The sequence below is a fragment of the Schistocerca nitens genome, chromosome 10 (assembly GCF_023898315.1).
Source record: "Schistocerca nitens isolate TAMUIC-IGC-003100 chromosome 10, iqSchNite1.1, whole genome shotgun sequence".
Classification (NCBI taxonomy): domain Eukaryota; kingdom Metazoa; phylum Arthropoda; class Insecta; order Orthoptera; family Acrididae; genus Schistocerca; species Schistocerca nitens.
Genome location: NC_064623.1, coordinates 202,348,212 through 202,363,299, shown reverse-complemented (window position 1 = coordinate 202,363,299; position 15,088 = coordinate 202,348,212). Strand labels below are relative to the sequence as shown.

The 15,088-nt window shown below is 42.0% G+C and overlaps 1 protein-coding gene across 1 annotated transcript in view; it reads right to left on the bottom strand.

Moving 5' to 3' along the window:
• The window catches only part of LOC126210000 (uncharacterized), a 41,654-nt gene extending 28,851 nt beyond the window's left edge, over nucleotides 1-12,803 (bottom strand). The window contains exon 1 of the mRNA XM_049939108.1: nucleotides 12,656-12,803. Within this exon, the coding sequence (XP_049795065.1) occupies nucleotides 12,656-12,803 (148 nt within the window). The remainder of the gene's footprint in view (nucleotides 1-12,655) is intronic.
• Nucleotides 12,804-15,088: the final 2,285 nt, after the last annotated feature.

Here is a 15,088-nt window from a genome sequence, read left to right as displayed (position 1 = left end):
TATAATTTTTTTTACTGTTGGGAGGTTACAAGGTGTCGGATTGTGTAAGAAACTGGAATAGAGAAAAGTACACATGTGAGTAAAGCCAATTTTTCACATTCAGTGTCACTTCTGCATCAAACACAGCTCTTCGTATTTTCATTTTCAAACGATGATATTGATGTGTGAAAGTAAGTTGTATAGCACTTTTTTCAAACAATGGTTCAAATGGCTCTGAGCACTATGGGACTTAACAGCTGAGGTCATCAGTCCCCTAGAACTTAGAACTACTTAAACCTAACTAACCTAAGGACATCACACACATCCATGCCTGAGGCAGGATTCGAACCTGCAACCGTAGCAGCCGCGTGGTTCCGGACTGAAGCGCCTAGAACCGCTTGGTTACAGCGGCTGGCAGCACTTTTTTGATCAGGAATGTGTACAGAGGGGTCCAGAAAAATAAAAACACTCTTTGATAGTGAATATCTTTGGAACAAAATGAGATATGAAACTTCCTGGCAGATTAAAACTGTGTGCCCGACCGAGACTCGAACTCGGGACCTTTGTCTTTCGCGGGCAAGTGCTCTACCAGCTGAGCTACCGAAGCACGACTCACGCCCGGTACTCACAGCTTTCCTTCTGCCAGTATCTCGTCTCCTACCTTCCAAACTTTACAGAAGCTCTCCTGCGAACCTTGCAGAACTAGCACTCCTGAAAGAAAGGATATAGCGGAGACATGGCTTAGCCACAGCCTGGGGGATGTTTCCAGAATGAGATTTTCACTCTACAGCGGAGTGTGCGCTGATATGAAACTTCCTGGCAGATTAAAACTGTGTGCCCGACCGACACTCGAACTCGGGACCTTTGCCTTTCGCGGGCAAGTGCTCTACCATCTGAGCTACCGAAGCACGATTCACGACTCACGAGACGAGATACTGGCAGAATTAAAGCTGTGAGTACCGGGCGTGACTCGTGCTTCGGTAGCTCGGATGGTAGAGCACTTGCCCGCGAAAGGCAAAGGTCCCGAGTTCGAGTCTCGGTCGGGCACACAGTTTTAATCTGCCAGGAAGTTTCATATCAGCGCACACTCCGCTGCAGAGTGAAAATCTCATTCTGAAAATGAAATATCGTTGCAATTTTGCACCGTAGCGTAGTCCATTGTTATCTTAAGAGATCATTGAAAGCGTTGTCCGCCTGTTTAGCTAGGTGGTAACGTGCCCGCCTCCTACTCAAGCTGGTTCGATTCCCGGCCGGGTTGGAGATTTTCTCCGCTCGGAGACTGGGTGTTGTGTTGTCCTCATCACCGGCACACAAGTCGCCCAATGCGGCGTCGACTGAAATAAGACCGACTCTTGGCTGCCGAACTTCCCCGAACAGGGGCCTCCCGGGCAAAGATGCCATACGCTCATTTCATTTTTTATAGAAAGCGCTTTTCAGCAGAAGACAGTGCAGCAGCAATGGAGAGTAGTCTTCCGAAGTAAGAGTGATTTCAGGTGTGGCGCAGGGGAGTGTCGTAGGACCGTTGCTATTCACAATATACATAAATGACCTTGTGGATGACATCGGAAGTTCACTGAGACTATTTGCGGATGATGCTGTGGTATATCGAGAGTTTGTAACAATGGAAAATTGTACTGAAATGCAGGAGGATCTGCAGCGAATTGACGTATGGTGCAGGGAATGGCAATTGAATCTCAATGTAGACAAGTGTAATGTGCTGCGAATACATAGAAAGATAGATCCCTTATCATTTAGCCGCAATATAGCAGGTCAACAAATGGCAGCAGTTAATGCCATAAATTATCTGGGAGTACGCATTAGGAGTGATTTAAAATGGAATGATCATATAAAGTTGATCGTCGGTAAAGCAGATGCCAGACTGAGATTCACTGGAAGAATCCTAAGGAAATGCAATCCGAAAACAAAGGAAGTAGGTTACAGTGCGCTAGTTCGCCCACTGCTTGAATACTGCTCAGCAGTGTGGGGTCCGTACCAGATAGGGTTGATAGAAGAGATAGAGAAGATCCAACGGAGAGCAGCGCGCTTCGTTACAGGATCAGTTAGTAATCGCGAAAGCGTTACGGAGATGATAGATAAACTCCAGTGGAGGACTCTGCAGGAGAGACGCTCAGTAGCTCGGTACGGGCTTTTGTTGAAGTTTCGAGAACATACCTTCACCGAGGAGTCAAGCAGTATATTGCTCCCTCCTACGTATATCTCGCGAAGAGACCGTGACGATAAAATCAGAGATATTAGAGTCCACACAGAGGCATACCGACAATCCTTCTTTCCACGAACAATACGAGACTGGAATAGAAGGGAGAACCGATAGAGGTACTCAAGGTACCCTCCGCCACACACCGTCAGGTGGCTTGCGGAGTATGGATGTAGATGTAGAAATAAGACTGTCGGTTGAGCAATGCAAGGCCGTAATGAAATGGTACTGGAAGTACGAAAATATGACGGAGGTACAACGGCAATGGCGTAATGTCTACGGAACTGAGCTACTAACACGTACAACAATTTATCGTATTCGGCACGAATTCGAAGCTGACAGTACTGTTCAGGATGTCTATAACGAAAGGTCCAGTCGACCTAAAACATCAGAAAGTCTGGCTTCCAGCGCTGCTGTGTTGCAATACTTTACTAGGTCACCTCGAAAATCTGCGAAGCAGGGTGCACGTGAAAGAGGGGTAATCCGATCAAGCGCACGACACATTCTGATGGCTGCAAATTGGAAAGTGTACATTCCAAGATCACTGCACGCTGTGAACGAGGACGACACGGATCGAATGATGGAGTACTGCGAGTGGTTTGAAGGCATGCTTCGCGAGGATGAACGATTTGTAGATATGGTTATCTGGTCTGACGAGGCGCAGTTCGAACTGAACGGTAATGCAAACCGCCACGGCTCCGTGCACTGGGCCGGCCGCTGTGGCCGAGCGGTTCTAGGCGCTTCAGTTTGGAACCGCGCGACCGCTACGGTCGCAGGTTCGAATCCTGCCTCGGGCATGGATGTGTGTGATGTCCTTAGGTTAGTTAGGTTTAAGTAGTTCTAAGTTCTAGGGGACTGATGACCTCAGATGTTAACTCCCATAGTGCTCAGAGCCATTTTTTTTGCGTGCATTGGGCTCTGAAATCCCCACGTTTACATGGACAAAAGTGTTAATCTACCGGGTGCTAACGTGTGGTGTGGTCTGCCATCGCGCTGTTTGATTGGCCCCATTCTTCCTTCAAGGTACCGTCGCTGTTTGATTGGCCCCATTCTTCTTTCAAGGTACCGTAACTGGCGAGGTGTATCTTCATATGCTGCAAACATCGATTTCACCTGCCATCTTAGAGCTTTTTTGGAAATGAAAGATTTTACCTACAACAAGATAGCTTTCCGCCTCGATAACACAGAGGCGTCAGAGCCTACTTGGATGAAAATCTACCTGGACAATGGATGGGTCGAAGAGGAGCTGTTGAGCACCGACTTTGATCTCCAGCCCTTAAACCTCTTGACTCATGCCTATGGAGGACCTTGAAAAATGAAGTTCATCGATAGAGGTCAGCAACACTGAACGAGTTACGAGAAGTCATCAACACGTCCTGCGTAGCTGTCACACCGGCAAGACTGACAGCCGTAGTTCGGTCAACAATTCAGCGGCCTCGATGTTGTTTGGCCGCTAATGGGAGTCACTTTGAACACACAGAATTACTGTTAAAATTATCGTACTGTTTAATAAGTCATGGTTGCAAAATACTAACACGAATTGTCTACAGACGAATGGAAAAACTGGTAGAAGCTGACCTCCGGGAAGGTCAGTTTGGATTCCGTTGGAACACGCGAGGCAATACTGATCCTACGACGTATCTTAGAAGAGAGATTAAGGAAAAGCAAACCCTACGTTTCTAGCATTTGTAGACTTAAGTAAAGCTTTTCACAATGTTAACTGGAATACTCTCTTTCAAATTCTGAAGGTGGCAGGGATCAAATATAGGCAGCGAAAGGCTATTTACAATTTGTACTGAACCCAGGCTGCAGTTGTAAGAGTCGAGAGGCATGAAAGGGAAGCTGTGGTTGAGAAGAGAGTGAGACAGGGTTGTAGCCTATCCCCGATGTTATTCAATCTGTATATTGAGCAAGCAGCAAAAGGAAACAAAAAAATTGAAGTAGGAATTAAAATCCATGGAGAAGAAATAATAACTTTGACGTTTGTCGATGACATTGTAATTCTGTCGGAGACTGCAAAGGACCTGAAAGAGCAGTTGAACGGAAAGGACAATGTCTTGAAAGGAGGATATTAGATGAACATAAAAAAAGCATAACGAGAATAAGGGAATGTAGTTAAATAAAATCAGGTGATGCTGATGGAACTAGATTAGGAAATGAACACTTAAAGTAGTAGATAAGTTTTTCTAATTGGGAAGCAAAATAGCTGAGGACGGTCGAAGTAGAAAGGATATAAAATGCAGGCTTGCAATGGCAAGGAAAGTGTTTCTTGAAGAAGAGAAATTTGTTAACATTGAGATAGATTTAAGTGTGAGGAAGTCTTTTCTGAAAGTATTTGTGTGGAGTGTAGCCATGTACGGAAGTGACTCATGGACAATAAATAGTTTAGACAGGAAGAGAATAGAAGCTTTCGAAATGTGGTGCTACAGAAGAATGCTGAAGATTAGATGGGTAGATGACACAGCTAATGAGGATGTACTGAACAGAATCAGGGAGAAGAGAAATTTGTGGCACTGACCAAAAGAGGGGATCGGGTGGTAGGACACGTTCTGAGGCATCAACGGATCGCCAATTTAGTATTGGAGGGAACCGTGGAGGGTAAAAGCCGTACAGGAAGACCAAGAGATGAATACACTAAGCAGATTCAGAAGGATGTAGGCTGCAGTAGTTACTCAGAGATGAAGAGGCGTGTACAAGGTAGGGTAGTATGGTGAGCTACATCAAGCCAGTGTCTGGACTGAAGACCACAACAGCAAAAAAATCAAAGTGTGTCTATTTTTCTGGATGCCTTTGTACAGACTAGCTTAATGCCCGCTGCGTCGCTCGTGTAAACTGTATGATCTGGGTGGATTTTTTTTTTCTTTTTCTTCAGTCGAATTTTTGTGTTGTTCAGAAATTGCAACACCTTTTAAACTTCTCACGCTAATTAAGGCCGTAGAAGCATGGTCTTTTCTGAAAGCGCGTCTGATCAAAAAGCAATTCTGGCAGCTGGAGTCAAAGAGTTTTGTTAATCATGCCTTTGGCGTTCTTTTGATGATATTTCTATAGAAACTTTCATCCTCTAAGACATATTTCTCTACATCAAATCGAGAAGTGAAATATTAATTTCCATAGATTTATCTTTGAAAATGGTTATATAACGAAATAATTTCATAAAATTTTTCATCTCTATTTTACTCTCTTAGGGAGTTCAGTTTCCAAAAACACTGAAACACGTATGTTTTCGTTGGATCCGGAAATTCAAATGCCGACTTTGGTAGGGTTAGCCTTAAAAACACTTTAGTCGTTCTTTAATAATGTTTGATTATCAAACAGATTTTGAGCCACTATTTCATCCCCATAGGGGCTACATTTCCAAAAGTTCCGAAACATGTATTTCTTTATTTATGATCGAGACACCAAATAGCAATTTTATTAGATCTAGCATCAAAATTGCCTTAATAGATAAGTATTTTCAATAAAACCTTTCATTCCTTATTTCACCTCCTTAGGGGCGGAATTTCGAAAGATCGCTTTTTGAACGAAGCCTACAGTATAAGAGCAACACCCTCTCAAAATTTCAAGTTTCTATCCGTAGTGGTTTAATCCGGGCGGTGACGAGGTAATCAGTCTCGAAATGGCCTTTTATATTGATGGTCCTACGAGTGATGTTTTTAGCTCCTTAATGTTATTCGTTGATGACGTAACTGTAGATAAAGAGTTTTGATTTTGTGATCAGATTGAGACCTGGGTGCACCACTTCCCTCTGGAAATACAAGAGCAAGCGGAACTATAAGCGGAGTCCCTGTATAACAATAGTTTGCAATAGGATTTGTGTCAACGGACGGTTGTAGTCAATATTTTTTGTGACCTATAAGATGTACATTTTGAGAAGGAAAAATATAGGAGGAACATCAGCACCAATCACATACCACGCTAGTATTCTGTACAGGCTGCATGCAAAGGTGCACCGGAATAAGCAATGGGTAACGCTCATTGTTTCATTACAAACGTACCCAACAAATGAAATGCCTTGCCATTCGAGAAACTGAGTGGTGTTAGGTATGAATAATTGGAATATCTAATAACTGACATGGTGAGACCGTGGCTGTGTACAATTAATGTACAAAGAAGAAACCAGCAACCAGCCACTATTAATACTACTATTTATTTAGGTAAATAGCGCCGTTACCGGTTTCGAACTGGCAAGTTCATCATTAGATGCCTGTTGACATGATTTTCAAGATACATTTTAAATTATCGTCCGTTTTCGATTTTTATTATTCCACTGTGGCGAAGTATTTTTGGTGTGTTGTTGCCGTCGAAAATTCCGCGCGATTTTGTTACGAAGTTGCGAAAAATACAATCCTGCAACTTCGCAACAAAATCGCGCGGAATTTTCGACGGCAACACACCAAAAATACTTCGCCACAGTGGAATAATAAAAATCGAAAACGGACGATAATGTGAAATGTATCTTTAAAATCATGTGAACAGCCGTCTGATGATGAACTTGCCAGTTCGAAACCGGTAACGGCGCTATTTACCTAAATAAATAGCAGTATTAATAGTGGCTGGTGGCTGTTTTCTTCTTTGTAAGAATTAACCTACATTAGTTGGTATTTCTACCTCCGACTTCCATCTATTTCCGCATCGGAACAAGTTTGGGTTTGAAAACCGTTTAGAATCCAATGAAAAGGTTTCCATATCTTCCAGAATCTTCTTCTTTCTTCTGGCCTTACCCCGAATGTTCTCGGCGTTGACATGTTAATCTGGGTTTTGTAGTGTTAGTGGTCGGTCGGATGTGGCCCATGCGAAAACTTAAAAATGTTTTCGAAGTGCTTAGGAATCGTGTAACTGAAGCGGAAAGTCGTTACCATTCTGTTATTCACCTACTTAGACGTGAGAAATCGCCAAAATATTGTATCACAGATAGAATGCACGCCGGCTCTCATTCCGCCGGACGGATTCGATCGACAGCACTCGCACCTCCCCGAGCGCGTGAAGCGGCGCGCTAACGCACACGGTTATTCCATGGGATCCGTACTCCGTAGTGGTCGTTCTGAAAATAATGCGTTTCTACAGTTTGCTGTTTGTACATTAAAAAGATATCAGGCTATACTATTCAGTGTGTACTATGTCCAACACACAGAACGGTCACTAATGATGGCTTGTATGTAAAAGCGAAGTGCGTGCGATGTAAAAGATTCTTAAACGGCGCGACCGGTACGGTCGCAGGTTCGAATCCTGCCTCGGGCATGGATGTGTGTGATGTCCTTAGGTTGGTTAGGTTTAGGTAGTTCTAAGTTCTAGGGGACTGATGACCTCAGAAGTTAAGTCCCATAGTGCTCAGAGCCATTTGAACCATTTGAACTCTTAAACGGCAGTAAGCTTAAGACGAAAAAGTCAGATAATAGACGGCTTTATATCGTGTAGTCGAGTCTGCCAAGAGCTTCATTTCTGTACGTTTGAAAATCACTGTGTTATTCATTTACCGTACACTGAGTCTTCTTTTCCATTTTTCTTTCATTTAAGGGTGTGTACCTCAAACGGTAAAAGCGGAACCCTTATTCTCCAACTCATGGTCTTTCCGTCTGTTAAGACATCTTTACTCAGGAACGGATATACGTAACAATTTAAAATTTATGTCCACACACTAAGGCCTTTGGTCCCTTGGCGGTCTAAAAAACTTAAGCTTCCAAGGCAATGAAATCGGAAGATACAGGGGCAACAGTCTGGATGATTGACTGATCTGGCCTTGTAACACTAACCAAAACGGCCTTGCTGTGCTCGTACTGCGAACGGCTGAAAGCAAGGGGAAACTACAGCCGTACTTTTTCCCGAGAGCATGCAGCTTTACTTTATGATTAAATGATGATGGCGTCCTCTTGGGTAAAATATTCCGGAGGTATAATAGTCCGCCACTCGGATCTCCGGGCGGGGACTACTCAAGGGGACGTCGTGAAAGAAAACTGGCGTTCTACGGATCGGAGCGTGGAATGTCAGATCCCTTAATCGGGCAGGTAGGTTAGAAAATTTAAAAAGGGAAATTGATAGGTTAAAGTTAGATATAGTGGGAATTAGTGACGTTCGGTGGCAGGAGGAACAATACTTTTGCTCAGGCGAATACAGGGTTATAAATACAAATCAAATAGGGGTAATGCAGGAGTAGGTTTAATAATGAATAAAAAAATAGGAGTACGGGTAAGCTACTACAAACAGCATAGTGAACGCATTATTGTGGCCAAGATAGACACGAAGCCCATGCCTACTACAGTAGTACAAGTTTATATGCCAACTAGCTCCGCAGATGACGAAGGAATTGATGAAACGTATGATGAGATAAAAGAAATTATTCAGGTAGTGAAGGGAGACGAAAATTTAATAGTCATGGTTGACTGGAATTCGGCAGTAGAAAAAGGGAGAGAACGAAACGTAGTAGGTGAATATGGACTGGGAATAAGAAATGAAAGAGGAAGCCTTCTGGTAGAATTTTGCACAGAGCATAAGTTAATCATAGCTAAAACTTTGTTCAAGAATCATGAAAGAAGGTTGTATACATGGAAGAAGCCTGGAGATACTGATTGGTTTCAGGTAGATTATATAATGGTAAGACACAGATTTAGGAACCAGGTTTTAAATTGCAAGACATTTCCAGGGGCAGATGTGGACTATGACCACAATCTATTGGTTATGAACTGTAGATTAAAACTGAAGAAACTGCAAAAAGGTGGGAATTTAAGGAGATGGGACGTGGATAAACTGACTAAACCAGAGGTTGTACAGAGTTTCAGGGAGAGCATAAGGGAACAATTGACAGGAATGGGGGAAAGGAATACAGTAGAAGAAGAATGGGTAGCTGTGAGGGATGAAGTAGTGAAGGCAGCAGAGGATCAAGTAGGTAAAAAGACAAGGGCTAGTAGAAATCCTTTGGTAACAGAAGAAATATTGAATTTAATTGATGAAAGGGGAAAGTATATATATGCACTAAATGAAGCAGGCAAAAAGAAATACAAACGTCTCAAAAATGAGATCGACAGGAAGTGAAAATGGCTAAGCAGGGATAGCTAGAGGACAAATGTAAGGATGTAGAGGCTTATCTCACTAGGGTTAAGAAAGATACTGCCTACAAGAAAATTAAAGAGACCTTTGGAGAAAAGAGAGCCACTTGTACGAATATCAATAGCTCAGATGGAAACCCAGTTCTAAACAAAGAAGACCTGAGTCGAACCGGAAGTAGACAACATTCCATTAGAACTACTGACAGCCTTGGGAGAGCCAGTCCTGACAAAACTCTACCATCTGGTGAGCAAGATGTATGAGACAGGTGAAATACCCTCAGACTCCAAGAAGAATATAATAATTCCAACCCCAAAGAAAGCAGGTGTTGACAGTTGTGAAAATTACCGAACTATCAGTTTAATAAGTCACAGCTGCAAAATACTAACACGAATTCTTTACAGACGAATGAAAAACTGCTAGAAGCCGACCTCGGGAAAGATCAGTTTGGATTCCGTAGAAATGTTGGAACACGTGAGGCAATACTGACCCTACGACTTATCTTAGAAGAAAGATTAAGGAAAGACAAAGGTACGTTTCTAGCGTTTGTAGACTTAGAGAAAGCTTTTGACAATGTTGACTGGAATACTCTCTTTCGAATTCTGAAGGTGTCAGGGGTAAAATACAGGGAGCAAAAGGCTATTTACAAATTGTACAGAAACCAGATGGCAGTTATAAGAGTCGAGGGACATGAAAGGGAAGCAGTGGTTGGTAAGGGAGTGAGACAGGGTTGTAGCCTCTCCCCGATGTTATTCAATCTGTATATTGAGCAAGCAGTAAAGGAAACAAAAGAAAAATTCGGAGTAGGTATTAAAATCCATGGAGAAGAAATAAAAACTTTGAGGTTCGCCGATGACATTGTAATTCTGACAGAGACAGCAAAGGACTTGGAAGAGCAGTTGAACGGAAATGATAGTGTCTTGAAAGGAGGATATAAGATGAACATTAACAAAAGCAAAACGAGGATAATGGAATGTAGTCGAATTAAGTCGGGTGATGCTGAGGGAATTAGATTAGGAAATGTGACACTTAAAGTAGGAAACGAGTTTTGCTATTTGGGGAGTAAAATAACTGACGATGGTCGAAGTAGAGAGGATATAAAATGTAGACTGGCAATGACAAGGAAAACGTTTCTGAAGAGGAGAGATTTGTTAACATCGAGTATAGATTTAAGTGTCAGGAACTCGTTTCTGAAAGTATTTGTATAGAGTGTAGCCATGTATGGAAGTGAATCATGGACGATAAATAGTTTGGACAAGAAGAGAATAGAAGCTTTCGAAATGTGGTGCTACAGAAGAATGCTGAAGATTAGTTGGGTAGATCACATAACTAATGAGGAGGTATTGAATAGGATTGGGGAGAAGAGAAGCTTGTGGCACAACTTGACTAGAAGAAGGGATCGGTTGGTAGGACATGTTCTGAGGCATCAAGGGATCACCTCTTTAGTATTGGAGGGCAGCGTGGAGGGTAAAAATCGTAGAGGGAGACCAAGAGATGAATACACTAAGTAGATTCAGAAGGATGTAGGCTGCGGTAGGTACTGGGAGATGAAGAAGCTTGCACAGGATAGAGTAGCATGGAGAGCTGCATCAAACCAGTCTCAGGACTGAAGACCACAAAAACAACACTGTCAGATACGTCAATTACTTCGCTAATCGGAATTTCACACAGAAAAATCTATATGGTACTTCCCATTGACCTAGACTCAAGAAATCAGACAAGAAGTAAGATTTAACAGTCCAAGTAAAGGAAAAAATCCGAAACTGATAATTTGTAATTATATTAGTGAAAAATTGTCATTTTTCGTCCGACTGTCTCTCTGTCAGTAAAGCTGTTAAGACGACTTTCTCTCAGGAGCCGCATGGAGGAATGAAGTTGAAATTTATGTTACATACCAAAATCTGTGGCTTCTTAGTGGTAGAAAAACCTTAAGCTTCTAAGTCAACGCAGTCAAAAGATACTGCCATTTATGTCACATATTTAGATGCTCGCGAACTCGCTTATTAAAATCTACAGGGCGCTACCCGTTCACGTACAACAATGAAATTTTGAAGAAGCAAGGTTTCGCAATAGAAGTAAAGGAAACAATCCTGAAATTGTGTCAACAATTAACATTCATAGCACACGAAAAAAATATTTCTTTGGTCGTTTGTTATGCGACTTCAAACTTAAAATTAAATCTTCCTGTAAACCCTTATAGTTCCCAGGAGCGATACCTTGCCAGTACCAATGTCGATAACAGTAAAAAATCATCGATATTCTCGGTTTCTGCGAATGGGTAAACTGTCTATACAGGGTGGTCCATTGATAGTGACCGGGCCAAATATCTCACGAAATAAGCATCAAACGAAAAAACTACAATGAACGAAACTCGTCTAGCTTGAAGGAGGAAACCAGATGGCGCTATGGTTGGTCCGCTAGATGGCGCTGCCATAGGTCAAACGGATATCAACTGCGCTTTTTTAAATAGGAACCACCTTTAAGGAAGTTAGACACAGGTGCTTCAGTAATTTTGCTTAATTGCGCCACGTACAAACAGGCTCACCACGCCTTTCTAAATCTTGCAAGCACCTCGCTGCTTACAACGGACAGTAAATTCCAGGGCTTGGACAGTGTAGTTTGTCTGCCAGCTGCAAATCTCACACCAGGACAGAGAGTTTTACTGTGTTCAAATCCAGAGATAGTCAGAACATTTTCAGTTTAGGTGCCTTTGATTTGTTTGACCCTAGCATCCACGACAACGTACTTTCCATATCAACTTTTGCACCAAAAAGATAGTGTCACTTGTTTGCTTAAGGATACAGGGTACTTTTCCGTCTCAATATTATGATACAGGGTACTTTTCCGTCTTAATATTATGTAAAAATCAACACCTATTTCTTTCAGGCACTGTTTTACAGATTTTTTTGTTGATATCAGGTGATGAAGCACACTTTCTAAACAAATTAGAAGTATTTTGAATACTTTTGACCTGCTTAGGGTTATTAAAAAGAATTACAAAGAAACTGATGTATTTTTTCCGAAATGCTTTCTCAAATTGAGGTGCCATTTAATGCAATGTTATACATTCGAAGGAGACCACATTTTTACCAGATATGCATGACATGATGGCTGAGTTGCCAGACCTATTTAATTCCACCTATTACGTATATCACAAGGATAAAAAAATATCACATCTTACATTTTAATTTTTATAATTTTTTTCGCAATAATAATGTTATTTTTTCTATAATTTCGTTGATTCTGCAGTAAAGCTTAGGTCTACTATATAAGTATGGACTACTGCAAGTTACAGAAAAAAATTAGAGCAATGGTTTATAAACTTTAGGAAATATTTGTACCTGAATTCTAAAAATACAACTTGCGGGAAATTGCGAATGAAGATATGAGTCCAATTAAACTGTGCCTCAGAACATTACTGACCTATAGTCTTCATCCTGCAGCATTTTACCATCTTCAAGCTTCCACTTGGCATTCCTTTTAGCACGTCTTGCTTCTTTGGTAGCTCGAAAAGTGGATCTTTCAGCTTGATGTACCCGTTGTCTGCCCATGCAAGCAATTTATCTTCCATTTTATGCCTAAATTTCGCAGGAATTCCTACCTTCCTCTCAGTCCGTCACTGAAACATATCACAGCATATAGTACACCAACCTTTCATGTATTTAGTCCTACAAAAACATTGTTGGGTAATCTTTCCCATATGCAATGGGTGAAACTTTGATTTGTATTCTGAGTGCTCCCATGAAGACACTTACTAAGCAAAACAGGGTCACTCAGGTCTCTAAAAATTGGTTTTGTTTCATACATAACAGGCCCAGGAAGAGAATGCTTATGATGGTATATCTGACCACTTTCTTTTGCTTTTTGGTAACCACACCAAGAATCTAGGGCAAAGTCATCATGAAAGCAGGTGGCCCATAAAGTGTGGTGTCACCGCCAGACACCACACTTGCTAGGTGGTAGCCTTTAAATCGGCCGCGGTCCGGTAGTATACGTCGGACCCACGTGTCGCCACTGTCAGTGATTGCAGACCGAGCGCCGCCACACGGCAGGTCTAGAGAGACGTCCTAGCACTCGCCCCAGTTGTACAGCCGACTTTGCTAGCGATGGTTCACTGACAAATTACGCTCTCATTTGCCGAGACGATAGTTAGCATAGCCTTCAGCTATGTCATTTGCTACGACCTAGCAAGGCGCCATTATGAATTGCTATTTATCTTGTGATGCATGTACCGTCAGACCGATGTTCACCAATTATGGATTAAAGTTAAGTATTCCAGAAGCTACGTACTTTTCTTGCTAGTATAATTACTTTACCTGTTCCAGACCTCACGCCATCCTGCGTGAGCTTAACGCGTGCCTTTCGGCTACCCGTCACTGTGGATTGGCTGTCTTGCCAGTCCACAACATAAAGCTTTTCTCATTTCTGTAACATCATTCAGAGGTGCAGTTCGTCTAATGACCAGTCCATAATAACTCTAAGGAAGGTCTATTTCAGTTTCTGTCAATCTGCCTCGGCCAGACACAGATTTTCCATCAGATAGCAACTTTCATTTCTTTTCGTAGCTTCCTCAATCTAGCACCCAACCTCTTTTGCACATATCCACAACACTGAAGTTTTGTTACCAAGGTATCACCATAGACATTGAACTCATTCATTTTTTGGAATTCCCACCGCCTAGATACTTCGTATATTTAACTTTATGAACGGGCACCGACCTTTGACATATTTTTAGATCTCCATCTCACTGCAACCTCCACTGTAACCATGATAATTCTTAGAACACTGATGTTCAATATGTCCTTCAGTGTTACCATGGCAGGTGTGGCAATACTTAGATAAGCACTCAACATCAACAACTTTTCCATTCTAGAGAGGAGTAGCACTTACAACACCATTCAAGGAACCATGTTCTCGACATTGCAATGTCCCATCATGTGCAACAGAAATGTTCCTGGTTCCGCTAATATTTACAGTTTCTTCCACTGCACTTTTCATAGATCGTTTAGACACAACCGTCAAGGCACCTAAAAGTATTATGTACTTGCTGAACCTTCTGGGAGGAGGAGGAAGGTCCATCAAACCACAAAACGTTTGGTGAGCAGCCTTTTTTCCTTTTCCTATTGCACGCATTGCGTACACTAACTTCAAGTTGACATCATATAAATTATGCACACTGTTCCAAGTCATATTCGAGGCAGATTTATTGCAGGATCTACACAGAACAACTAATTTTGATGCTAAACCCTTCCTGCTACTTTGTTGTTCAGTTATTTTCAGACAACCTACACCATAACATTGTTTACATTTCGCCACTTCCTTTATCAAAGAAGATAAGATGCCCATATCAACAACAACAAATCCACAACAAACAGCGTCATTGTTAACAGAAAAATTTGAATAACCAGGAGGCGTGCCGTGTGGGACTTTCTTCCCTGAAGAACTGATATGTAGGTTACTTTCAACAGTGTGGCTTGATTTGTTTGTGAACTGGTTACCACGGAATTTCATTTTATTGCCTTTCTTGATACGTGGCATAGTTCGTGGCTCTAAATGGCTCTGAGCACTATGGGACTTAACAGCTATGGTCATCAGTCCCCTAGAACTACTTAAACCTAACTAACCTAAGGACATCACACACATCCATGCCAAGGCAGGATTCGAACCTGCGACCGTAACGGTCACGCGGTTCCAAACTGAAGCGCTTGGAACCGCACGGTCACACCGGCCGGCGATTGTGGTCATTTACTTCAAAAAAATAATTCGATATTTGTATTTCAGCAGTAAGCCTTAAAACCTTATTTACTGCCATTCCTGGCGCCTGATACCTTCTGCTGTGTTTGTGGCCCCTTGCTT